Source organism: Lepisosteus oculatus, chromosome 13, assembly GCF_040954835.1.
Source record: "Lepisosteus oculatus isolate fLepOcu1 chromosome 13, fLepOcu1.hap2, whole genome shotgun sequence".
Lineage (NCBI taxonomy): Eukaryota > Metazoa > Chordata > Actinopteri > Semionotiformes > Lepisosteidae > Lepisosteus > Lepisosteus oculatus.
In genome coordinates this window covers 20,393,375-20,421,182 of record NC_090708.1, presented here as the reverse complement: position 1 = coordinate 20,421,182, position 27,808 = coordinate 20,393,375, and the positions used below count along the sequence as shown (strand labels likewise).

Genomic DNA, 27,808 nt, shown 5'->3' with positions numbered 1-27,808 from the left:
TACAAGAAAAAGATAAACATTTTCTACTTTATTACTTACAGAAAGATTTCCAGAATGTACAAACACCACATTGTTTATTCCAGGGCAGGTTCTGTCTTGCAGACATCCATTATTATTATTTTATTTATTGTTTCTTTTTCTTCTCCTCATTCTTTCATTATATACAGTGGAAGACAGGGTTAAGAAGTGTTAGTATTTCTTCTTTGCTTGTGTGATGGATGGATTCAGGTTGCTGATACTTGTAAGTACCATGTACAGTAAATTCAGCTGGAGTTTTGTTAACGCAACCTAGCAAGTTATCAAGAAATACAAAAACACATACTTCTGGTGAGAAATGTCTTGACTCATTATCATCAGGATTAGGGCTGTAATTTTACATTTGATTGACTACATGTTTAAACCCAACTTCAGTTCAGTCATTTACCTTTTAAAAAGATTGGTAATTAACTAAATAAAAGTATTTAAAACAAAATGAAGTGATATTTTCACCTTCCTTTGCTATTTGATATTTGTATTTACAGATGCACAATGTAGGTCAGAAAGACACTATGCAAAATATTTCTAAAATTTCTTCACTAACTTGTATAATTTTGAGGCTGTGCACACCAAGTGCAATTAAAAAAAATAGAACTCTTATATATGCAAAAATGCTGTTTCTAACTGGTCTTTTTGTACTTATGGCTGCATAATGCTTTTTGGAAACATTGTTTCAAAACAGATTTAGTGAAGAGAAAGTGGAGTGACCCATTTCAGGGCTGCCAGCACAGATTAGAAGGAGAAAGCCAAATTATTTTCAAAACAAGCCTTGCAAATAGTACCTAGGAGTACGACACAGAGGAGGTGCTGAGGAATACAGATGGACACCACAACTCAACATGCATTACAAAACAATTTTTAGATGCATAACTAATGCAAACAGAGGTTATAAATAAGTCATCAGGTCTCTGCTGTGGACTCTTGCAACACAGAATTCTGAAACAGAAGTAAAATGTCATCCTGGCCTGAGTCCCAAGCACTAATCCTTCCCCTAAGCGCTGTGGATATTTCAATCACAGATGATTCAGCATTGCATCCCCACAGTCCTGAGCATCACTCCATAAACTGACCCATTAATACATGATCTGGGCTTCCAAATATTATTGTCATTGTGAGAAATATACATTTCACATTTATTGCAGATTAAGCAAACCCTTTACATAAATCAATGAATTAACAGGCTCTGAATACCACTCATCTTGGACTACCTAATTTTCATTTAGGTAAACAAGTCAAAGGCTTTGCTAGTCATGGTCTGTATAACTATCACTAGCATTAAACCATTTTCCACATTGATTCTTTAAGAAGAGACTGTAGAAGACAACAGACCAGGAGAAACAGCAAGACTTTACCAACTGTGAAAACAAATGGGTTTAAATATATAATACATTTTTAATGCAAATACTTCAGCTGTTTGTCATTAAAACATTTGTACCATTACAGCCCCAATCAGGTTCATTTTATAATTAACCATATCAGTAAATAGGAATATACAAAGAGGCCCCACAAGCCATTCATTTAGATTATACAATGTATTTACTACCATTTTAAACCGAGAATAGTACCATAACCTATTCTTACCATACTAAATTTAAGCAAAATTTCCTGTTTAGAACAGAACATGAAATACCTCGGACACATCGCTAAAAGATGTGTAGCAAAGTTATATTTCCAAAAAAAAAGATAACCAATATAAACCATGAAATGTTAAATATTTAACTCCTTGACAAACATTAATGACATTTCTATATTCAATAATTTACACTGATGATTTGTAATTGTTTTCAGCAGCAAATGAAAAACAGTCTTTTTTTGTATTGCAGTATACTTGATCGCATAGTGATCTGGTGTTAGGTATACAGCAGACATTTTCTGAAAAAAAAACAACCTAAAACAATCATAAAAATTAAATAAAAAAAAATCCTCAACGGAACAAGGTGGAAATAAGAGCAAATGGGTTTTTTAGGTGTCACAGTGCTGTTTTGTTTGGCAAAAATGTGTTGTGCAGTTCAGTCAACTAAGTCCTGAGGTTAAACTAGGTAAACAAGGTAACCCAAATGCATTGTACCATCAACTGAAAGAAGTGTATGAGGTCCTAGATATGGCAGAGAAGAAAATCTACAGCCTGGGGAGCCGTCACTTGCTTTTGGTGGGCAGTCTGAAGTCCTCACTCTGAAATTGAAAAGCGACATACATTAGTATAGCATCACAACTAAGGCTGGTACAAAGCAGTGAAAGATAAAAGTGACGGTTTTGATACTAAACAAACCTTAAGACTAAACTTTTAAAATCCCAAATATTAACTTTTGAATTAAAAAAATAAATACATCTTGATGCTCCCAGTTAAAGCTGTCAAAGGCACATTTGAAAACACCAAAATTGGGGACTGAATTAGAAGCTGTAGCTGCTGTAGCTGTTTAGCAGTACCCGAAATGCATGTTTTTACATTAAATATTTGGCTGAAGCTTTCTACAGTTCAATATATTCTCAAAGGTCTGGTAGACAGAGGTTATTTTTCCTATGGAACTGGACTTTCCAGTTGCAGTTAAGAGAATGTGAAAAGCTCTTCAGTGCTGCAGGAGGAACAGAATTTGCTTTGTGTGGGCCCCCGAGGTGAAAGGCAAGACTGTCCCACTAGCAAAGAGGGAAGCGGGTCCCTTTAGAACAGTTACTACTTTTACACCACAGGATCTAGAGCAAGTCAGTAACTGTACCTGCTGGATGTTATTTTGCATTAAAGCTACATGCAGCCACACACTACATCAATATGAAAAGGCAAGATCACATTAAAAAGATAATTACAAACATTATAAAAAAGCTGTGCTTATGTAGAGATGTGAAATACATGGTATAGTTAAAAATCTGTTTTTAGCCTCATTCAAAGATAAAACAATGATCAACTTAGCTTGAGAACATAAGTGCTCTAATATCACTTTGAGTTGTGTGGTATCCACATGTGCACAACACAGACAAGGGAAAAACTGTACTTTAAAGACTGCTTTATTTCCTAATGTAGTTCAGGAATATGAGACATTCAGATTTAAATTATCTAGTTTAAAATGCCAATTGAACATCTTGGCAAACAAACTGGCCCCCATTACCACAAAAAACTTTCTGAAATGTATAAGACGTCTTGTTACTTGCACTGCCACAACTGCTTGCTGGCTTATCAGATCAGTGATGGTGGAGATACAGTATTTGGGTGTTTGATGTTTTTACTTTCATAACTTAATTCTTATACCTTATCACAAATTCTTCATCTAGTGCATTAAACAAGATTTTTTGACCAACACATCATCTGAAGATGTGGAATAGCATAACTTGCATAACTAGGCTGCATCCTTTCCACATCTACCTATAACATTCTGGCTACAGAAAATCTCTTGAACCCTGCTCACTGCCACTGGAAACATTTGGAAGGATCCTAAGAGCTGTCGGACCCTTTAGATCACATTTATTATATCTGAGTCTAAGTCTTTAAATGCATTACATTTTAAAACTACAACAAATTAACATTTTCTGGGGTTTAATGACACAAATAGTTATCAACTTACAGGAAGGTTTGGATTTTTTTAATGTTCATTATTTGTTTTTTAAAGGAAAAGGCTGAAATTCATTAATCTGCCCTTAATAAACTTCCTGTGCATTTCAGTTTAAAACTACACTGTCCGGGGAGCATCTAAACAGTTGCTGTGATTCTCTGACTCAATGCTTTCCCTTATTTTAACCACTTAATTGTCAAAGAAATGGTGCTGCAGAACAAAGGAGAAGGTTCTTTATTAGTCACTGAACAGCTATGCAGAGAGCAGAGTGAAGCAGCCAGACTACAAGAGAAGCCTGCCTTGTTTCTAATAAACAAGTGTCAGTGTTTCCCTAACAACCCATAAAACGGTATACAAGACAAGTGCTCTAATTTGAAGCTCTGTAGCTGTGGTAAGCTGAGGTAAGGATTATTAACACAGCTGACATCATTCTCTGGCAGACAGAGTCAAAGGGAAAACCTGTGTGCACTCCGTTTTCTACTTATCACAAGGATTAATGTGAATCCCTGATTATAAAACATATGATAGACTTCAAGGAAAATGTGTTGATGTAAGAAAAATGCACTGAAGAGGATTAGAAAATGAGAGAAGCACTCCGCAGCTCTCTATGTGGGTTGAGTTCACAGGTTTTGACACGAATGTTCAGGGACAGCAGTAAACAACCCTCCAGAAGTCAGTTTGCACATCTATGGAAATCTTGACTTGGCAGGATTAAAACAACTATTAATGGGTTCAGATAATGTCTACTACTAGATTGTACTGTGCTATATATTTTTTTTTTTATTTAATAGACATAATCCAACTGCTCATCCTGACATGTAGTAAAAGTTTGTTGTTCCGCTCTAATCACTGCATTACATCAGTAATACATCTGTTATTCAGCAGGTTCACACCTATTGAATACTGTGGGCGATATTGAACTCCCACTCCATTTTTCAAATTAGGCTCAACTACTCCATTAAACATGGTACAATGTGTGCCATTAAATATCTTGGATAAATACTTGTTTTACAAGTTCACACTTAAAACTTACATTAACCTCAAACAATAACAATTATGAGCAATGGAGGAAAAATTCTAATTTCTTACTACAATCCTTACCTTTCCAATGTTAAAACAACAAGACCATCTGGTCACTCTAGGCTAAAGTGGATAAAACATATAAAAATAGTCATTATAATAATGAATTCTCAATCTTTGAGAATTTCTCCAAGATTGCTATCACTGCAGCCCTTTGAAATATCCTGGAATAACAAATACAGCATCTACGTGGCAACTGCAAAGAATCTGACTGTTCCATTACTTTTGAAATCATTCATTCTGTAGCAAGTGACTCATATACTGCCCTCTCTTCCACTTACTTCCTAGGAGTCCTCTGTGTTTGCTCTTAAGGAATCTACACTGAAAACGATACTCATCAAGAGTGGTAATTGAATACAACTAAACACTAAAGGCTTGAGGTCTTGAATTTTAAAAAGGCAGGCTTATAATTTAATTAGGTAAGGAGCTGGTGAGAGCACCTTTTGTACATTAAATTGTGGAATAAAAAGGCTGATACACTTCCTGTGCATCATATTTTTTGTAATGCAAACAAATGCATCGTAACGGTGCGTGCCTAGTTTATCACTGTTGAGTGATGTTAGAAAATCCCTGAACTTCTACGTTATATGCCCAACTGCTAAGGTAGCAAGTATCAAGAAAAAAAGCTTCAAAACCATAATGCAGCTTTTAGGGTCCTGAATGGAAGAGGTGAGGAGAACGAGAAGAATGGTATGGCAGTACTGGAACTGTAACCATCAAACAGCTCGCGTGCGTTGAAAGGATAAATGCAACCAAAACTCAGGAGTGTATTCTCTTTCCGAGTGTCACTTTAGCCCTCCAAGTAAATATGCCTGCTTGAACAGAGATTACTCTTTTAGAAAACTGCCACCCCCCCTGTTATCCAACTCTGGACCTCCAGCATGTAATTCGAAGGATCAAAGCAGTCTGCTGAGAAACCCCCAGTGATTTATCACAACTAACACTTTTGCTCTCCTCGTGGGAAGTGATAAAATGAGGGCCCTGTCTGGACTTAGAGTTTGGCTGGAGCAGCCCCTGTATTCTTTCATGAGTCATTAGCTGAATGATCCGCAGTGTGTCGTGTCCTATCACCAAGGAATTCTGAACCAAAAAAAGGAGCTACACTATTTCTGCGCCCCTCTGGCTCTTTCTTGCAGGACTACATCTGTACTGCCTAAACTGAGAAATAGGCCAAAGTTAACAATAGCAGGCGAAAGTCACTGCCTTGCAGTTTAAGCCGTGCAATTACACTCAAATAAGTTGGCATGTAAACTGTAATGTACCAACATCCTTGTGTTTCTTGACATACAAAACACAGTAGAACAGGATGTTCTTCCAGCTTAGGCTAAAGTACATATTTTGACTTGCATATAAAAAACCCACCTGTGCTTATGATTCTGATTCATGAAGTTTTTCCATCTGAGAGTACGAAGCTGTGATTGACAGAAAATGAGACTGGGCTTTCAGGGAGTGCAATCCCACTCTTCTTTTCACAAGTAGCTCTTTTAGTATCAGACTGGCTGCATGGCACACTGCCTCGACTGTAACAGTATAGGCCTTCCTCTGTAACCTTTATTCCACATTCTTGTTAAAACAACTTGTCCGTTTTTGCAGAACTTATTTCCACACACCTTTTCTATCTCGCTCAACAACAAAACGCTGCCCTGGTTAAAAAGGAGAGTGCTTTCTGGCATCCCTCCAAGAGGTGAGTCTGAAGCACTCAAGACCAAATGGAGAGAAAGCATTCACTTCCTCAAGAGCTAGGGAATTTATATGGTAGCTCAAATGAATTCCACACGTTTTCAGAGCTACTGCTCATTTTAGGCACTGCAGCCTAAGACAAGGCTCTGCAGAGCAATGTAAACAGATTTTCAGATAGGTGCTGACAGTGACTGTGTAATGGTTTAGTAGTTCACGTTTCCACCTTAATCTTCATGCTACGAAACACATACTGCACATGGACACAGCCTGCGGCACAACCAGCTCCAGGCTGAATGTTTTCCTTAACATACTTCAGTAATGTGGTTATGCTTTGGTGACTTGCTACTCCTTTGTACAAACTTGTATCAGCAGAATCTGCTATTCACAAGGCCATCATTAGAAGATGGAGCTTTTTCTGATGACACCCTCAAGGGATCCTTATATTTTGTGTTTTCAAAGAAAATAATATAAAAAGCATTTTCCAAACCCCTGTGATGATACAGAACACACCCTCTCAAAGTATGATTTATTCTAGACAGCCCTCATGGCAGTTAGTATGTATTTTAATTTACTGTTGTTTTTCTTTTTTGTTCTTCCATGTGTTGCGATATTAGTGTTGAATTTTCTATTTTTTGGCATAGCTATTGTATACGCAATCTAACAGGACCCCCTTGAAAAACAAGATTGTGCACATAAAAGGTTTTTACTCAGTCCATAAACTGAAGTATTACCAAGCTTTTTCTCACATGACAATACATTTGATCAAGCTGGTTTATTGTGTTTGGGAAAGATTTATTACTTGCAAAAGATATATTCTTCAGTATGGATCTGCCAAATGTTACATCACTCTAAACGTACCACACTGACCCTTGTACTAGCACCTTAGGACACCGATTTAAATGTTTTTTCTTTGGCATGTCTTGTGAAGCGAGGAAGACCTGTAATCTTGACATCTCTGCAGCGGTCTTCACTGTCCTCAATTTTACTGAATCCTTCATAAAATGAGAAGCCCATACATCTGACAGTGAGGGCTACTTGTGTAAATTCAGGCAAGCGTAGGTCTCCTGGAAAACCCAAAGGTACTACTTTAAATAAATAAGAAAGGGCACTTGAGTACTCAACTCCCCTTCTCAAATGTTTTTACTCAGAAGGTCTTTATAAATTGTTCCAGTATTTCGGAGAATTTTCAGCGCGCCAGGACAACGATTACCAAGAACCTTGGCAGAATAAAAATGTTTCTTCTTGGATTGGTTTTTCTTGGCGAGGTTCTCTCCAGCCGTCCTGAACAACAGCTGAGCGTGTAAGCTTACCTTCCGGATCACACGAGGACTGTCAGCACATTCACAGCAACACCTTGATTTTCTTTTTCATTTACAGAGAGCTAAACTTGCCCTCACTACATGCGTTTTTGTGTTGCCAACATACACTGAAAAGCAAAGCAGAAACACAAATTCTAACGGCAATCTTCTTGTAGCGGATGTGCTAACAGCTCACTGAACATGTGAACACGTTATGCTAATTAAGATTGGTTAGCAGTGTTCAAAGATGATCAACAGGGGGTCTACTGTGAAAGTCACAGGCTAGTCATGTGACCACTGTTGGCTACAACACAAACCGTGTTACAGGTTTTACAACGGGTTATGGGTACTGTTTTGTGGGATTTTGTTATATTGCTCTCAGAGTCTGGACAAGCACATTCCTTTTTCCTGGTCCGAGGCCTAGATGACACATGTCATCCCATCTCATTCTACAAGTGTTCCATGGGGCTGAAGTCTGGTGAGTAGAAATCAAATGGCATAACCATCACATCCTCATCTCTAAAGAAATCACTGTGACACAGCAGCTGGGAGACACACGCATCGTACTGCTGGAATGTTGTCATGTCTGGACGAGCCCCAGGAAGGGCAGAAAATGAAGTCTCAGAGCTTAGCCGGTGTAGCTCCACACTGCCCAGTCAGATTGCCATGAATGACTGAAAGGCATTACTGAACTTCTCTTCTGAAGATGCTCCTACCTACACCATGATCCTTGAACCTCTCCATTCACAGTTTAAAACAATAAAAATATTATTCTGTGTGTCTGTGCCTCACTCATCAATGTCCACAGGGGAGATCTACATAAACTTGCTCAGCTGCTGATGGCACAAACGTGTTGTTCTCTTTACAAATGGTACTTATTGGTTCCTTTCTGCATTTTCCTCTCTAGATTGGGCCTATCATCTCACTGCCTGTGCCTAATATACTCTCTATAATGAGGTAATTTAGAGCTTATACACGTTAAAGTTGCTCAAGTGCATCAGGGTCAGTCATGAATGATCAACTAATCAAAATGATGCCAAAAACGTTTAATGAACACCCAAAAGCTCCCTTTTTAAAAGTAAATTCATAGTGTGAGATATTTCTTATGTTATGAAAAAATATCACAATGAATGGTAATTGAAACTGAATTCCAGGAATTAAAAAAAAACATTTTTAGGCATCTTGCATTTCAAACATATGAGATTCAGCAATGAATTGAGACCTTTTAAGTTTCTGAAGCATATGATGTTAATTCTGTAAACACTTGTTGGAAATAAAGCATCTTTTCCTATTCAACATCATGAAAGCAGACCAGGTGGTCAGATTACTGCTACCACAGCAACAAAATGTTCAAAAGGTCAGAAAAAGACAAACTAATGTGTAGACTGTGAAGAGGCTGATATATTTAGCAAACCGATTTAATCTGTGTAAAACAAACTATTGTGGGTTCATTTTAACTTTTTGTAACAGGATATAAGTGTACCAATACGTAATAAAATATACTTTAACTTTATTATTAAGATAAAAAGAAACAGAGAAAACAGACTACTTTTACTCACAATCATTGCTGCCTGAACACAATGAGTAATGATTTGATCAAATCTATTTAGGATTTCCAAGGCAAAGCTGACACCCAGGGCCTGTCACTTCATTTTTCTGTTTTGCCAGTTATCAGACGTATCAAGAATGTCATGTGTGATTCCAGCTGGAATACAAACACCCACAAGAAAGCCAGGCATAAAGCACCACCACACTGAAAGTTGTACACAGAGTCAATCCTTAGTTCCACCGTTGCTCGATTCTGATTAGAAATCCGGTTGGTCTTTATAACCATTAAGTGAAATGCCACTGGTATGTAAAAACAAGAAACCAGAGGACCTTGTTTGAAAACCTCTGGCATAAAAATATAAACAGCATCTAAAAATAAAGCAGAACGATTGACATTTATTGACTGTGTAAAAGAGAAAACCAATCCTCTCCCAGTTTCAGTATAACACTGAAACTTAAAAACCTTATTGACTTTAAAAGGAATGCCTGACATCAAGACTTTTATAGATCTTGAATTTTTAGCTCTCGTCTCTCTTTACTTAGAAAACCAAAATGTTATCATAAATTGCAGAGTGTAAAATTATAAGTCACAGATGTAAACAAATACGTCTAAGTTCAAGGCGACATTTAAACGCAGCTAGGAGAATTTAAAGTGAAAGGGGAAATAAAATGATGCGATTTTATTCTATATCCCTGTTGAGGTATTCACTGGTGAATCCCAGAAAAAAATTCTGCCAGGGCAATGTGAACGTCATCATAGATGAAGGTTTAGAAGAAAATACACTTAAATCTTGGGCAGAAACCTTTTGCTTTCCTAGGACCATAGAGCCAAAATATCTTTCCGATTCTATTTATTCGTGGTGAGGGAAAACTTTGAAGAGCAATATCTCATAAAAAATACTACTACTTTATTTTAAGTGTACATCCTGAACCAGAATCTAATTTAAATCAATATCTTAGCTTTAGTGTCTCACCCTACCTTCCATGCTTTTCACAATAGTGAAAAGACACCTGAAAAGATTGCAACCACCAAGATGCAATCCATATTGCCATTTTTACCTATTACCAATTTACATGGCTTATGATTTTATCCAAAGCAACTTATATTTGCACACATTTCTCAGGAACAATTCAGGTGAAGTACTTTGCAGTGTCTCACCTGGGATTTGAACCCACAGCTTTCAAGTAATGAGTCCTGAACTCAGACCACTACTCCAGACTGCTGTCCTGTGTTCCAAACTCCACTCCGTGATGAGATCCACATGCCTCTTCCACATTGTGATTTACATATAGGAAGTGAAAATGATTCAACCAAAGTGCACAGCTGTGGCTGGTTATCAGCTAAAGCACTCCCTAAGAAAACAAACTCACACATTCAGAACATCACAAAGCAAGGGGATTGCGTGAGAATATTTACCTACTGTGCAATATAAGCACAGCGCTTATAATTTTTGAAGTCATCACCTGTACAAAAGAAGGCTGAGCTCTGTATAACCCTCAACAACGGAAGGAAACTTTTCCGTTAGAAGCAGAAGAGGAAACCTAACGAATCCTTTCCAGTAATTTGTAACAGCTTCTTCTAATGTGGACAGGATTTTACAGTCTGTCAAGTACAGATTAAACCTCACACCATGGCAGATCAAAAGTCTGTCATAAAAAAGCTCAGTACTGTACTTAGATAAATACATGATTATGTGCACTTCGGCTTTCAGAATGCAGATAGTGACACAGTATCGGTGTATCTCCAAGCCAGCTGAAACAGATACTACCGGCCTGCGTCTGTTAAGATGAGCGTGGGTCCAGATACACCAGGCAAACTTGTCTTTTCCTTCCAAATTTACCACCATGTGCAACACGCATAGCACACCTACATGCACTTCCTAAAAACGATCAAGTTAATGAATAAAAAAACAACAACAGCAATAGTAAATGTGTAGTTTTTCCCTGGATGTTTCCTGTGCGTCACACATGCCACTTCTAGCGCTGGGTCACTGCACCAGTGGTGGTACGCTGAGCTTGCTCTGCTCTTGTTATTTTGCACTGCAAATTCTCAGCATCACAGGGCTCCTGTCTCTGCAGCTGCCATGACTGCTATATTTCTGATGCCGCTCCCAGGCAGCAATTCTTTTTGGAGTATTAGACTTTAAAAACTGTCACAATGAGTCTCCCACTAGACTTTCACTGCTTCTGGGGACAGATACATTGGCTTTCGGAGCCGAGGGTGTCCTCCTCCCCCTGTGACCCACGGACTTGTGGAGAACTCTACGGCACATTCCATGTTCCCTGATATACTATGAAAAGAGCATATAATAAATCCCATAATTTATCTTCCAACAGTCAAAAACGGTCTTTCTCATATGCTTGCACTCTAGAGTTCAATTCAATTATTCACATTAGGTAAACACCTTTCAGTTATAACCATAACCAAGCACAAATAGGATCAACATATTGTCACTCTGCCATGAATTATTAAAGGTGCATGTTTTTGCATTCCCTGTGCACAAACTTCATGACTTGTAAGAAATCTAATCCTTCGTGCAACATGACATCTAGGAACGCGTGTCTTTCAAAACACCAAACTACAAGTTCTCAATGACTGCTTCAAACCTTAAAGGAGCAGATATGCTTTTCAGAAGTATAAAACTACCAATTTCTCAACTGTGCAGTTGGATTCATTATCCATACTCCAAACAAATCTAAGTGAGGCAGCCGGAAATGCTAAAAAATGAACAATTTAATCATTTTTAAAAGATTAGTTTACGCCTGGTTGAATGTGCAGGGTCTTTTCTGGCGCAGTTGTCTATATCAGTAAATCCTTAGATCTAATCAACTGCAGTAGGAACACAAATGACCACTGAACCACAAATCTGTTCAGTGGTGTTTGCTTTACCCTGTTATCCTGTTCCTATGCAGTGCGGAGTGGCGTAATGTTTGTTCATTAGGACCTCTCTTTCCAAGAGAAAGCAGTCTCCGCCCAGAGTAAGGCTACACTGCAGGGCCCCTTCTGCAACTCTTCCTCTGAGCGCTTATAGGCTCCTCTGGCACTGCACAATTTGGGATGACTGCCAGGCTGGGAAAACTGATGGCATTAAACCTTCCTTCTCCATTATGCGATCTGCAAAAACACTCAAATCGCACAGTGCAGTACACATTCAAGAGCAACATGCTGACAATAGCACCCTGTTATTCTCAGGAACCGCCAAAAAGTACATTTGCAGTCGTATTTTAGCTTCTACATGTTACAGATCCCAAGCTGAACAGTTCTGCCTTTCCCTGTACTACCCATACTGTGTCCTACATTCCTGCACTACCATATCAATTAATGCAGCTAGTTGGGAATCTTAAAAGTAATGGGAAAGAACATTCCATGCAGAAAATATTGAATAAATACTATATGTTAAATAATATATCAGTTTCTGGAGAAAAAACAATCAACTGAAAACCTTCACATTTTCTTACAAAAACTTGCTATTTATGTCAAACATTTTCTGCGTGAGTCATTTTTCCATACCACTTGTTCACATGAGGAAATAAGCTGCAGCAGTAATTTCTGTCTCACAAAAAAAAACATTTCACAAAAGGCAGGAGGGTCATGTGCACCTTTTAAGGGCTGATCATTGAAATTAAAAAGCTGTGGGGTAACCTGATGCCCTTTAGCTCACTGTTGTGCTCAATGAACAGCACATGAGAAGTGAAAGGCAATGCCAGATCATTTCTACAAGGCCAGATATAGCCTGTGTACCCAGTATAAAGATATAGTATTACCCAAATAGAAAGATATGTGACTACGAAGTACAGTACTTCTCTCAAACCTACGTCAGTGTTCAGGTCATGTTCGTAAGCAGAACCTTGTACAAGTGTCTCCAGGAAAAAAAAAAGGAAAAGTATGTCCTACACTAAGAGGATTCAGTGCCACTATAGGACAAAACATTCTCTCCTACTAAGGCTAGTAGGAGTAGTACCAAGCCAAACAATACTGCACAAACATGTTAAACATGTACTGCATTTAAAACAGGAGACACTTCTTTACACAAAGGGTTATCCAGCTACACTGTCAAAGCTGATACCCTGGCTTCTTTCAAGAAGCAACTGAATGAGGTACTGGGATCAATTATCGACTAATTACCAATAGGGCTAAATGGACTTCCGTCATTTGGAACATTTCTTATTATCAGGTTCTTAACATTGTCTTCACAGTAATCTGTATAGACTCACTAAGCTTCTCTTTAACACGGTCTGAATGTGTAACTTGCTACCAGTGCCCTTGCCAACCTAACACACATTTTATGTGTCAAGCTACCCAGTTCTTCGACACTTGGCTCCAACTGTGATAAGCATTTTTTTCCCTAGTGAAAGAGTCCAGGTGACATGTTTAAACATACCTGAAAGCAACAAACTAAATAAAATATAAAGCTAATGTTTTTTACACATATTGAAATGATCATTTCAAATGAAAATAACAGTCCCCAAATTTTAAGAGACCTAATTTAATTTATAAATCTGCTTTGCATCAGCGGTAATGGCCACTATGCTGTACTACACGCTAATGCAAAACTCAACTAAACCCTTTCAGAAGGCCAAAAAATACTTTGCAGAGTTCAACCTTATGATACAATTATTTAACCAAAAAATATATAGAATAAACAATTTTGATCAAATTTGCAATCAGAATTAATCAAAGCCCCATGATGTAAATACAGTCCATGTTTACCATTCTAAAACTTTCTGTCCACCAAAATCTAGCTATGGTTTGGAAAGGAAATCTGTAAAGCACTAAGGAATGAAACTTCTGCTACAGCATGCTTCACATCTGCAGTGCAGCTATACATTTCAGTAAAAAAGAAACTCAATCTGAGAAGTATATCGACATGTAAATATCCGTAAATAGCGAGAATCCAGAGATAATGCAGTAGGAATGGGGGTGGGTGTAAAAGCAATTAGCATAAAATCAAATTAGATTTAAAATAGCAGAGTAAAGCTACAGACAGAAAAGGGTGTAAGCGTATGGTACAGAAAGCAAAGGAAGTTCACTACTATGCAATTAGACACAAACGCACATATACACCAGACAGAAGTAAAAAAAGAAAGGAATGGATCTGCTGAGATTTCATTTTCCTAGGGAGCATGCTGAGATGAAGAAAGTGAAGGAACACACACAGGATTCATTTCCTCAGGGAGTTGTTACTGACTGCATAGCATGTTTTTTTCTCCTTGATGAAAAGACTGGTTGTATTCGGTACCTACTTGGTATAAATATGCATGGACTGTAATACGTTCGAGATGACGCAAAATGACAGCAGAGCTGTGACGCTAGCAACCTGCCTCTGTAGCAGCAACATCACTCTCGGTCTCATGAGAAGAAACTGATCAGTCTAACAAGGGCAACAGAGGTGCAAGGAAATTCATGAGAAAAAAAAACACATTAGATGCACAGCACACTTAGTGGCTCAGGTAATGTGGATATTCTGTAGATGAAGTGATCTTGACAGCCCAAAATCCCAGTTATACTACACAACAGTGAAGAAAAATAACATTTACCTACATCTCCTGTATACAGAGGCATGAAAGCACATCGAAGGCCTTTTATTTTGTATGCAGTTTGCCAGCAAATAAATCACAGACCAAAATATATCACTGATGCAAAACATGGGTTAAAGTCCTTTAAAAAGGAGTTCTATTCCCAAGAAGTGCACAAGTACAGAGACAAAACAACTATATACACAAGGCCAAAATCAGGCATTACAAGCTTAATGTTTCCATTTCGCTTTTAAAATATATTCAATATGATAATGGAGAGCTGTAAATATAGAAAGAAAAAAACATTAGTCAAAAAGTATTTTGGGGGATATATAAGCTAATGTGTCTGCAAAGAAAGTTACTGGATATGTTCTACTAATTGGATTAAAAAAAAGATAAAGAAAGGTATCATAGGATAACAAAACCAAATGATTCAAGCACAATAGCCCACAGAATTATTTTATTTAAAGCCTGTACTTAAAATTACTCTTCACTGAATTCATGTCTCTTTTTATAGTTGTCTTGTTATTTAAGTTTCGGTTTGTGGCTCTCAGTGCTTTTTCCTACCCTTCTTTTTTTAGCACTACCAACCAGTCGCCATGCCAAGCACTGTATATTATAAAGAAAACCACTGACTGATCTATTCATGCCACACGTCATGTATCAGCGGTTAACATAATTCAAGTCCTCACCAACAGACAAATTTTTCCTTTGCGAAAATTTATAGCAGAGCACAGCAACAAGGAACCCAGACATTTCGGAGAATTGTGAAAATGGTACATGGCTCCTACATCTGTGATGCGCGAATGCTTTACCAGGATGCAAATTACTGTAAATTGGAATTTATGCCTTCCTGGAAAAAGGAGGAGAAAAACTTGACGTTTAACCATTTTCTTAAATTAAACATTTTCTTTTATCTGCACTCTGCAGTTAACTACAGGGTGGAAAGACTTGGATGGCTGGGGCCTGGGTATTTACAGCTCAAACCCTAAGCCTATATATTTATCATAGGACATTTACCATACATTCATGAGAAAATCTGCTCAACTAAAAAAAACATGTAAGAGTGTGCAATGAATACTCAGAGGTATCTTTATCCAAAATCATGATCTAGGCTTTGGCAAAAAAAAAAATCCTTAAAAAAAACTGCAGACCTTCTTAGGTCTTTAAAATCTTTTACCATAGTGCAGTGTAGCCTAGGACTGAGCGCCTGATAGTTTTCAAACATGAGCATTATCGCCCCTGCTCATCAGGAACAAGGAGACAAAGCCAACTAACCATGAAAATGTGGAGCAGTCCTAGACATAGCGCAAATTAAACAGCGCACAATCGAGAGTAATGGCTTCTCAAGGTTCAACATCCATCAAGCCAGAATTAGTGATCAGCGAACTGAACGACTGACGGACTTCCTCTCCCGAGCACCTCCCACATATTTATTGCATTTTACACCACAGACCTGTCCAACAACCACTTCCCACACAAATCAGCTGTAACAGCCTACGCAATACAGAGTAAAGCCCCTTGAAAACTAAACTTTAAACCGCTTTATAGCCTAACTGGAAGCTTGACATCTCGGGAAGGGCGAGGTTGGGGAATAATATGCATCACACAGAAATACATTCCTGCTATTGGAAGCCGTGCTGCTTTTTAACTGTGCATTGCAAGACGCAGATATTTAAAATGCCGTCAAAAGGTTAATTTCTAAATGCCTAAATTGTTAAATACTGTGTAGAACATGAAAGCATGAAAGAGAACAAAGAAATCAGAGTGGATAACCTGGTGTGACTCACAAGAAGAAAACTTTCAAACGCAAGACATCAGAAAGCGAATCAACACGAGCTGCAGTTTGCAAGCCAATGGCGTTTTTTTTTTATGAGCTTCATTGTCGCAGATGCTAACCGCAGGCTCCATTACAAATGAATACCGGGCAACTTTTTGCTTGGTGTGAGCGAAATGGGGTGGTGGGGGAGTGGGTTGGGGGGTTACAAAGCAGCAAAGGCAAATTTCCCCTTGCCTGCGCCAGATGTACCATTCAAAATCAATTACTGCTGAATCAAGCCTCCACTCAGCTCATAGTGTATGTTTGGAAGAAAGACAAATGAGGAAAGGTTTTGAAGTGGTTAAAAGAAAGAGGAAAAATCTACACTAGGAAGTTTCCACACCTAGCCTCGTCTGATTTTTTCTCCCACGCTAATGTTATCTCCAGTCACACTGGGGCCACCAGATTCCATTTACTTTTAAATCGATTAGTCATTGATTTTGATGCATAGGAAGACACAGACTTAAAGTAAGCATCTTATACAGAAGCAAGAGTGAACTCCACCCCCCCCACACACACACAAAAATAACTTTCTAACCCACAGATGCACCGTTAGCCTTATTTTGTATAATACATGTGCACAGAATTTCCCCACTCAGATCTTTAAAAGGAAGGAAAAGATCATTACACAATCTGTAAGTTAAAGCACTGAAAGGCCAGAACATGGAGACCACTTGCTTAACACAATACCTTGTTCCACACATGAGAAAACATACTTTTGTATCACACAGCAGTCTAATGTGGAGAACAATCAATGCCAAATTCCATTCCTTTGACCAAAGCAAAAACTTCCGGCAGTCTCAGAATCCAGATGTTCTGCCTACTTCAGCAAGTTAACATGCCTTTTTCCTCGATTTTAAAACCCCTCTTCCTTTCGAAACCATTCCAGTTGTAAACGACGGCAGTTCTAAAATATAACAGACTGACCCATTGCGCAATCATTACAAAGCATGAGATAATTAAAGACATTTCTTCAGCGCTTCCAACTCATAGGGGGTATTAATAATTATTTTTTTTAATATCCCAATAATGACAAAAGAAACAACTAAGTACAATATGATCCAAAGACCAACGTAAAAACATGTATTGCCATTGAACTACCCTCTACTCCAGAACAAAACTACATTAATTTACTCCTGCATACCAATGACATCAGCAAAAACACTGACCACTTAAGTAATCAACCAGCACATTACTGTGGTAGCAAGAAACTGATGGTTTCTTCTTTGGATCAGGTTGCAGCCCAGTACATAAAGATGACTAGCAGATGTATGCATATCTGATGTCATTTCTGGTCCTGATTGCATGATCTGCCTATAAATTAAGCCAAAAAACACCTAAAATACTTCCAGCCTAAGGCAGCAAAATGCCAGAGACAACATACTTCACAAAACTTTCCACTGCCGATCTTGTGACCTCAAATATAAGGACATAAGCACTTCTGGAAATAATGTTATATGGCTTTTGGCATATAGCCACTGTGGCTTCAACAGGGAGCCAGACATATGCAGTCCAGAAGGTTGTTTACAGTTTAAATGCAAACACAGTAAGGTTTTAATAAGTTTGTTGTAGTTTATTGTGGCTTCTTCTGGGTAGCATCCAGAAATTAGTAACAACATTTTTTCCCCTTTTGTTACAAAAAAAAAAGAAGGAACATTATTCCTTTAAATATCAAAACAGTTACTCCTCCGTGTTAGCACAGCAAGCACATATGCCCAATGGCAGGATGTCTAGGTCGGTACAGCTTAATAAGAATCATGAAAGCCCTTTTGTCAGCACTGCATTTCAGTGCCTCCTTCATCTTCCCATAAGCCGCTACACTCAAACTCAGGAGCTTGGATTTTATCCTAATCAGCCACTAATTGTGAACACACGGCTTTCCAAACCTTTTTAGGGAACAGTTTTAGTGATTTTAACCTGAAGCAACAAATTTTGGATATTTCCAATAGTTATTACATATGTAGGATTCAAGTAACAGTACATGTGCTTCATTCTTTCTCAGGCTGCCATTTGCCAAAGAGGTCTTTATGCTTTTTAAGCCATAACCTACATTCTAGGGTATATATAATGGCTGAAAACCATAAGGAAAATATACCCTACTTGTAACACATTGTCTGCATTAAACTGCCGTGCCTTACAATGCTGCACTCTTTTGTTTCCTGAACTGGCAAAATAGACTCTCCGACTGCTATCCAGCTAATTTTATTAGAATATTTTTTCCACGTTTAGTGAGCCTTGTGTGTCTGAACTGGCCTGTAACCAGGGTTATACGGGTGCCAAGTTGGCCTCAGTGTCAAGTTGAAATAAGGACACCACTCCTAGCTTTTTGAATAGGCTCTGCAGATCAAATGTCAGCAGAGTTTTTTGGTTAGAATTTCGAAGCCCAATAAACTTCAATTCAAACTCATTAGTACGCTAACACTATATAACAGTTAAAAATCATTTAACACTTTTTTGGGGTTGGTTTCATGTTCCAATACAATGCACTGTTTGAACAATACCATCACGTTATCTCATATTAATAACGTAACATATCTGGTCCACTGCCAGCTGAAATCAGGCCATAGCTCATACACAGACTAAACCTCTTGTAAAACTCCATCTGCAAATTGCCGATCATTTCTGAAGAAAAAAACATATATTGGAGCATTGATGTTTGGAATCTGGCTAACAAATCATTTTTAAATTCAAATTATGTTAAAGTGAAATACTGATCACATATAAGCAGGTCAGTTCCTTCCTTACCAAAGGGACTTCCAGTTATAATGTAAAACAAATACAGATTATTATGGGTCTTCATTTCTTAATTTTGTCATTCCAAGCACAAGCCTGAAAAATCATGGAATCCTTTTGGAAAGGATAACATACAACCAGCTGTACAGAAAATCATAGTAAATGCAGCCTTGTTTTGATGTAGCTAGTTTAATCACCCGCTAATCTAGAGGCTAAAACACATCCCCATTCATAAAGCTCTCCAGCAGAATCTCAGGACAGTATAAGTAATTAGCGACATGCTACTCAAACACTGTACTCACTTTATCCAATAGCAGCAGATCTGATACTACATTTCTACTTCATCAGGACAAGGTCTGAGTATTGCTGATAGGTTCTCAGATAGGATTATTAGAAAATTCATAAGAAAATTACCTTAACTTAGCATACTGAGTACAGTAACCAAGCTAAAAGTGCCAAAGATAATTGTCACATTTTGATTGTTGTTTCCTGACGCAGCTGTAATATAGTTTATTTCTTCATGCACTAAAACAAAGGCCAAAGTTTTGTTTTAAACCCAATTTCAAAGCCAACACAGCACCTTTACCACCCCGTAGCCTGATTTTATCAGATCTCATAAGCTAAGCAAGGCTGGGCCTGGCCAGTACTGGGAAAGGAGAGCTCAGAGGAAAGCCCTACAATTGCAGCCGTAAGGAGTGAAGACCGACCAGTAGGGGGCGGACTTCTCTCCAGATCATAATTTACAATACAAAGCACCAATACAAAGACTGGGGACACTGTGCAATAGGAGGCACTCTCATTTAGATGAGATGCTAACCAGAGGTCCTGATTACTTGGTCATTAAAAATCCCAGGGCACTGTTCATAACTTTCAGGGTGTTAACCCCAGTGTGCTGGGCTCCCTACAATTCCTCCTTGATTTCTCACTTCTGTACCCGATTGGCTGTGTGGTGGGGCAGCTGCAGTATAATGAAGTATAATACCAGGAACGAGCTGTACTTCAGTGGGGAAGAGGGTTGTACCCTACGTGATTTCTCTTTATACTTTGGGAATGGAAAGCACTGCTTGCTAAATGCAGAGAATTGATTATTCTCACATGAATTTGCACTTATAGCTCCAACCTGCTTTCTTCACATCCACACAATGGAAACCAAGACTGTTAACAGAAGTGACTGACATTTGATTCCCTGGTACAGTATGTGCACCAGACAAACCTGACACATCTAAGGAAAAAAAAAAATCAATGCTCTCTTGTTTCCTAAAGCGCCAGGTTATCAAGAAACTTAAAAAGAAGTCCTCCTTTTTTAAAAGACCACTGTTGAACAGAGACAAAAGGCCACAATAAAATTCCTCCCATCAAGTTTCAGCCCCTGGGCTACAAACAGCCAGCAACCTTTCATTTTCTCCATTCACAAGCACATTCCAAAACTCCCTGAAAGACCTGATCACTTTGGGTCTCCCTCAGCATAATGTGCTCACCTTGTAAAATTAACTCTTTCATGTTTTAGCTTCTGAAGCTTAAAACGCAGGCAGTTGCACAGTCTGAGGCAGGAAACAAAAAAAATGCTTTTAACCAATTCTAACACGTAACAGTACGGTATGATGGCTTCTTATCGGTGGATTTAGGGTTAACTTAGCAAAACAAAACCTCACGGTAACTGGACAGATCACACAATTTAAAAAAAAAAAACATTTTAAAGAGTACAGCAACTTGTGAACTACTTGGGACTAAAAGCAAGATGTACATGTGACCCAAATATGCCAAACTTCACTATACAGCTGCACAGTAGGTTCCCTATTCCTTTTTTTTTTATAGCACAGATACACAGCAAGTTCATTTCAACACTCCCTCCCCTTGTTCCATCAATTCGCTGCTTCTAACTTCCCACAGTCTTGATGACCGGAGCATGTAGGTGATGGCCCAATTACCACCCAGCTCTCCGTTTGAATTATCTGCTCAGGTCTGTGGTTCTTAATTTGCTCTGACATGACAAAGGCCCTGCCTTGCTTTCCAACTGGTTCAGAGCATCTCAGCCACGACATAGAGGGGGTGGGAGACGGCACAATCAAAAAATTAAAACACTATAGGGAAAATGTGTAAAAAAAAGTACAGAAAACCCCGGGTGCAATGACCTCAAAATGAACCATCTATGAAGGGTATGATAACATTCAATCACAGTCATTTTAAACAACAGCACCTTCAGGGTTTTTGTAAAGAATAGGGTTTAAGAATTTTGGTATACTAGAGTTGAGTGCGTAATATAACAAAAATCCTCCTTCTTTCTTAATGGCTGGTTTTAAAATATATTTAGAGGAGGCTACAAATGACTATAATTCTATTTAGCCTGCGCAAACCTATACTACCATGTCTAGAAGAGAAATCACTGACCCAAAGTTAGTTTAACTTTGTGACTCAGGATTCAACTACTTCAAACAGCACATCCTTGTCAGAACGGGTAAATGAATGTTTACTTGTCTGTCTGGACGCGGACCCCACATTCTACATGAGGGAAATCTTTTGTTCACACCACTCCTTGTCATAACTGTACTTTTCATACCATGTCTAATTCTACAGTAAAAACATCTGAAGAAACTCTAAACCTGCAGTTTCTCTCAACGACAGGCCACTCCACCTAGCTCAAGAGCTGGTAAACATCTGCTGCTACTACACATGCGAAATATACAGACTGCCCGTTTTACTGAAAGTGGAGAAAAACCAACAAGAGCAAAAACAGTGGTAGTTGGATAAAAACACAGGGTATTTTTTTTTTTACTATGCCTGAAGCCCATACAAATATTAAGACTTCTTTTAGGGGATAATTTTCCCTGTTTATTGATTACAACAAAAACGCTCATGCCTGTCAGAAAGAATCTAAACCACCTGGAAGATGTGCAATTTACCAGTGCCTAGAATATATAAACAGGACTCCTTGAAATTTCCACAGCCTTTAGCAATTTCTGCTAAAAAAGAAACTCTTTTATAAGCTGTTGGTGTGGACACTAAAAAACAAATACGCTTAAGAAATTTAGTTCCCTTCTCCTACCTCTTTATGTGTAACATGAAAGGATTCTCAAAACGTTAGGCACACTCCAAACTCAGGTTACCCAACACCGCAGTCCCAGTTTTCATAACCACTAGCGCTGCATAATGGATTCTCTGAACACATACTAGTAACAGCCAGGAACTGCAAAGAACTTGATTTTTTAAGTGCCTTGGCTTCTAAATACCCCTTCTTGTTTACTTTTTTTTGCTTTCGCGTATTTGCTGACTGAGCAGCTTCGACAGCCCGTTTCTGTTATCATCAACGAAGCTAAGAAGAACCGCGTAATAATTTAACCCTTTGCAGAGAGACGCAACAAAATAGTTCATTTTAAAGGCGATGGAAATATAGTGATATACATTAAGGCTTCACGAGTGTTGCTTGTGCAGTTCAAATACTATTGCTTGAGCAGTTTTATCCTATGTATAAGATGAATGCATATAAATCTAAGAATGAGAATATTATAAAATATAAAACCGTCTGTTAAATGAATAGGCTAGACTGGGCATTAAATTTTCCCTTTTCGTTTGAAAAACATTTTACTGTTCATTTCAAGCCAGGCTGTTACTATTGCAGATGTCTGTAAATGGTTGCTTTTAACACAACTACAGTGAAAAACAACATGCAACCGAAAGGAGCAACAATATTTCAAAAAGGCATCTTTTACCTCCAAGTTTCCTAAAATGTAAATGACAAACCAAAGTACAATGTAGGCCACCTACTTTCTGGATATAAGGGTAAAAGACTGTATGGAAATGGCGATTTTCTCCATAAATAACCAGGTAGATCACAAACGTGGTTTGTTAGCTGAGCACTCAAGACTTTTATGATTTCCTACTGGCATCAGCTGGAAGAGCACGTTACACAGGAAGAAAACACAGCTGTGACTCCTGGCTTCCGTAACTAAGAGGCAGGTACTGCTACCAACGTGCCAGACCTACATCATTTTGTTTCTGATCTAAAAACATCTGCAGCAGAAAATGCACGTTGGCCAGAAATCTTAAGATAACATCTCTACTGAAAACCTAAAAGCTGCACGTTTCCGACTTTCATTAGCTTGCAATGTGTAATATTTTGAACACCATGATTGAAGACTTAATATCCATTTTAAATTTACGAGGATTTACCATGATTTTTATTGACACGTCTTCTATGACAAACTCCCAAATTACAAGAAAGTGCAAAACACAGTTTGTACAGGCTACGTTTTGCCCTGAAAAACAAAAGTCTTCATTGCCTTTTCTTGTAGGGCTAAAACATTGTATCAAGCGTGCAAGCGCTAAAGTAACTACTGCATAACCCACTGAAAGGCTTACCTTCTCTTTTTGCTGGATTAGTCCTTATCTCATCTGGTTTTTGAAAGCTGATGCTTGCATATGCACTTAAATCATCACCAGAGGTACTTCCACAAGGCTGATTTGAGGATTTAGGCTGGAGGGAGGTCCACTCTTGGTTGTTAAAATCCTTGACTAAGTCCAGATCAATGTAATTGAGACCATTCTCAAATGGAGTCGCACTGTTCAGTGAACTGACACCAGGCTGCTGCTCCTCTCTTAAACAGACATACGATTCCCCCTGCTTAAGCCAGACATTTTCAAACGATGCCGAGCTGTGTCTTTTAACATCATCCCCGCAGAGTAACGCCACACCACCACTAGCAGCAGGTGTGGAGGAAAAGGTCTCTGAACTGTGCCGCCTCCTTCCCTGGGGATCAGCACGGATCACTTTGGCACCTTGAATCCTGTTGGGGCTCGAGTTGACTCTGGTAAAAGCGCTTGTCCCCGACATCTGGCTCATTAAACTGGAGCACGCGGCACTGGAGACGCTACTCAATGGGGGCATTTCTGGGTGAGGTGAGAGGGACTGGGTCGGTGTCTTAGCAGCTCCAGTCCCCATTTCGGTGTAGCTCAACATGGGTGCTTCGGCGCACCCTGCGCTGGGGGCGCTCAGCTGCATGCTCACGTAGTCGCAGCTCTGCTGTCCTCTGCTTGCTCTGCATGCAGCAGCAGCGGGGACAGCTGCAGCAGCAGCAGCGGTAACTGCATAGTCTGCAGCACAGCCTGTAGAGTCCGCTGTGGGTTTCGATGGGTAGCTTGGCTTGCTACCATGAGCACCAAGGTCCATGTTCATATACTCCGAGGAATTCTGCTCCGGCCTCGCGGGGGAACTCCCTGCACACACGGGGGAGAACAAGGAAGCCAGGCTTGCCGAGAAGGACTTGTCATTGAACTCTATGTTGACGTACTCTCCCGGGCTCTTGGGCTCCGGTGGGAAGGGGTGCTCGCGCGTGCGGGGGAGCGTGCTGGCCTTGTTGTTGTTGTCCAGGGAGAGGCGGGTCGGCCGCGCCAGCCTCCCCTTGGCCTGCGCGTACTCATCCGCTTTCTTGGGCTTGACCGCCTGCTGCCCGTTCTCCTGCCCCCCCAGGCTGTCGCTGCTCGTCGACGAGGACGAGTCCTCGCCGTAGACGAGGCGGCCCGAGCTCACGGAGATGCGCAGCTGGCTCTCGGCGGCTTTCCTGTGCGCGTGCTTAAACGAGCGAGGTAAAGAGAAGTAGGAATAGAGGGGCTTGGGCGGCTCCTCGACTGGGTTGAAGTAGCAGTCCGGGGGAGTGCTGGTCGTTGAGCCGCTTGCTGGGGACATATTAATGTAGTCGCCGCATGAAACTTTGCCTTCGTTGCTCTCCACTGAAAGCTTGGGATTTGCTCCATTGGTCCATATTTTGCCATAGTTTGTGTTGTCTGGAGAGCAGCTGCCACTGGGGGACATCATCATGTAGCCATTCGAGTCCACTCTTGGATGCTGCCTTGGGTTAATTATTTGCTGTGGCGCAGACACACTTTTAGGGCTCATTGGCATGTAGTCATCAGTTTTAGCAGGCACAGGAGCTACCCCCGGGGACATGGGCATGTAGCCATCATCTGTGTGGTTCGTTCTGCTGCCCTCAATATGGAGATCCAAGCACTCCTCTGGGTAAGAGTGAGTTGGCACAAAGGCTGAATGCCTATACAGTCGACACTGGTACGTTGGCATCATCTCCGTGTATTCTTCCAAGGAAGCTGTGGATGACTGGGAAGGAGTCTTCTGATGGGATATAGTTGGGGATGAAGTTCCAGAAGAATGGGTCCGCTTCCTGAATCCCTTTTCCAGTTCGGCCTCTTCCACCTTCGATGGGGTGCATCGCTGGTGACTTCTATTATGATGTCCATTGGGCAAGAGGTTGGGTTTCACCATGCTGATGTAATTATTCAGCTCCTCTTCCCTTGCAGGGGGGGTGTGCCCGAGAGAGTCAGGGGTGACGCTCCTGAAAGAATTCCTGAAGTCGCAGGGGCTGGACCCGTACTCATCCGAGGAGATGAAGCCGCCGTCGCTCGGAGAGCCCGAGACGGAGGCGCTGGAGCGCCGGGGGTAAAGGCAGTCAGAGGTGGAGCCGTGGCCGCTTGTGCTGCTCGAGGACAAGCTGACCGGGCTGGTGGCTGATGGCGAACAGCGCGAGGAGGGCATGGGAATAGATCTGCTGTGGTTTAAGGGCGGGTGAAGTCTGGAGCTGCCCCTGTGCCTGTGAGAATGTGTTCTAGTGGTACTGGGACTAACAGGGCTCCCATCAACCGACGCAGGCCTGGACATGGTTCCCTCTCCGTCGCTGGACGCTCTCACTCTGAAAGAGTTACCGTGTTTCCCTGGACCTGCAGGTGAAGTTGCAGTAATGCTTTCAGTCCTCGACCTCCTGCTGAGTCCCACTTGGCTAGGAGGAGGGTTGTTGTGATGGTGCCTTCTCAGGGGCACAGAGATAGGGTTGGAGCAGTTGGAGGAAGATTGACTTTTACTCCTGGGGCGAAATTCCTCGCTCATTGCTTTCATCGCTTCCAAAATGGTTTCATGCATATTCTGCGCTACAACCGAATCGTCCACCTGCATCCAGAACTCCCCGGGTCCCGTAACTGCAGATCTACCAACCTCGATGAAGAAGAAATTTTCAGAGTGTCCACATCTCCTTATGTTCATCAACTGCAAAACTACGGCGGCTGCGTCGGAGTTCAGTTTCACAAAGCTGATAGTTTTATTAGTCAGGCACAATCTGTAAATCCCAATTAAATTCTTCGTTTGCCCGAGGCCTTTTGGTTTTAAAATTACTTGCCAGACTTCTTTAAAAGCTGGTCCTGGCCTGGACTCTCCGTAGGTGTCTTCCCCAAATCCGCTGCCCCCGGCAGAATCGTGAATCTTACCTCTGTTGTGTAGCTCTACTAATGCTTGGTACCACAAATCCTGCTCCGGCTCACTATCGGCCGCAATTGCAAAATACTCGTCCTTAGTATATAAAGCCACTAGGTACTTATTTTTGGAGTCCGCTCTCTTGTTAATGTTGAAGCAGCTTTCCAACGCAATAGACCTTTTGGGAGCTCCGGACTTGTGTCTCCATTTTTTCTCATTTTCGTAGTACTCCAGCCTCGCGGGTCCTGAAACGCTCGCAGTCCGCAAAACAAAAAATCTCTTATGCATGCTTTTGGGTTTCCTCAAGTAACCCACCTTCTTCACGTCCGAAAAACAATCGTGGTCTGTAGTCGGGCTTGCCATATTGGAAAAACAGTTGATTTTTTTTAAAAAAAGAAAGCAAACGATTAGATTTTAATTCCCGACATATGCATGGGGGAAAATGACGGGAAAAAAATTAATACTTAAAGCGAAACAAGCGCCTTTTTTAAAGTATTAAGAAAAACAATCAACAGCGCTCTGCCAAAATAAGCGCTAGACTATGTCGAGACCTCCTTCAATCCAGTTTCTTCAGCAGCGTTTTTACATCCTTAAAGCAGTTTTAAAAGAAAAACAAAAACAGTACACAAATTGCATTCCTTCAGATCAAAGTGAAGGTCAGTAAGGAGAAAAAAATATTAAATACATTTAATTTCTTCTTACTTCAGTCAGGAGTTCCAAATGCACTATCAAAACAAGCACACTTCTCGTACGACCCCATTTAGATACTCCAGTCAATACCGCTGTTAATGTAAAATTGCAAATAAAAAAAACAATAAAATAAAATAGATATATTCTACTTAAAAAAAACAGCCAGTCCAAAATTAGAATTTCTGCAGAATATGATGCTTGTGCAGTCCGTATGGTCTTTTTTCCCTTATCTGCTCAGTTTCTTAAATACAGTACCAAAACAAGCCGCCGTGTCTGTGTTTGTGTGAGTACAACCCCCTCCAGTCGATTCAATCTCGCTCTAAAGGAGAAGAACACGTGACGACTCGATGCGTGGACAGTTCAAACAGGGGATACAACCTACCTTGCCACAACACTCCCGGCCGACCCGCCCCTGGATAATGATTGGCTCGGGACTTGGCAGGAACCCCCAATTATCACAGCGCCCTGCCAGAGCTTTGTTTGGGTCCCTCTGGCGCTCTGATTGGGTCGCCCCAACGTCAATCATTTGGAACCCCCCAAAAAGGAATCCTCTTTGGAAGTTAGGTGGAGTCGAAGTATAGTAAAAGGCGTAGATGCCATTCACCTACGCCAGTGC

General features: G+C 40.1%; 1 protein-coding gene across 1 annotated transcript; it reads right to left on the bottom strand.

The window, feature by feature from the left end:
- irs1 (insulin receptor substrate 1) lies at nt 1–27,540 on the bottom strand. Its single transcript, XM_015361766.2, has 2 exons — nt 23,610–27,540; nt 1–2,208 (listed from the first exon to the last, which is right to left on the bottom strand). The coding sequence occupies exons 1-2, from the start codon at nt 26,863–26,865 to the stop codon at nt 2,204–2,206; spliced, it is 3,261 nt and encodes a 1,086-aa protein (XP_015217252.1). The 5' UTR covers nt 26,866–27,540; the 3' UTR covers nt 1–2,203.
- Nucleotides 27,541–27,808: the final 268 nt, after the last annotated feature.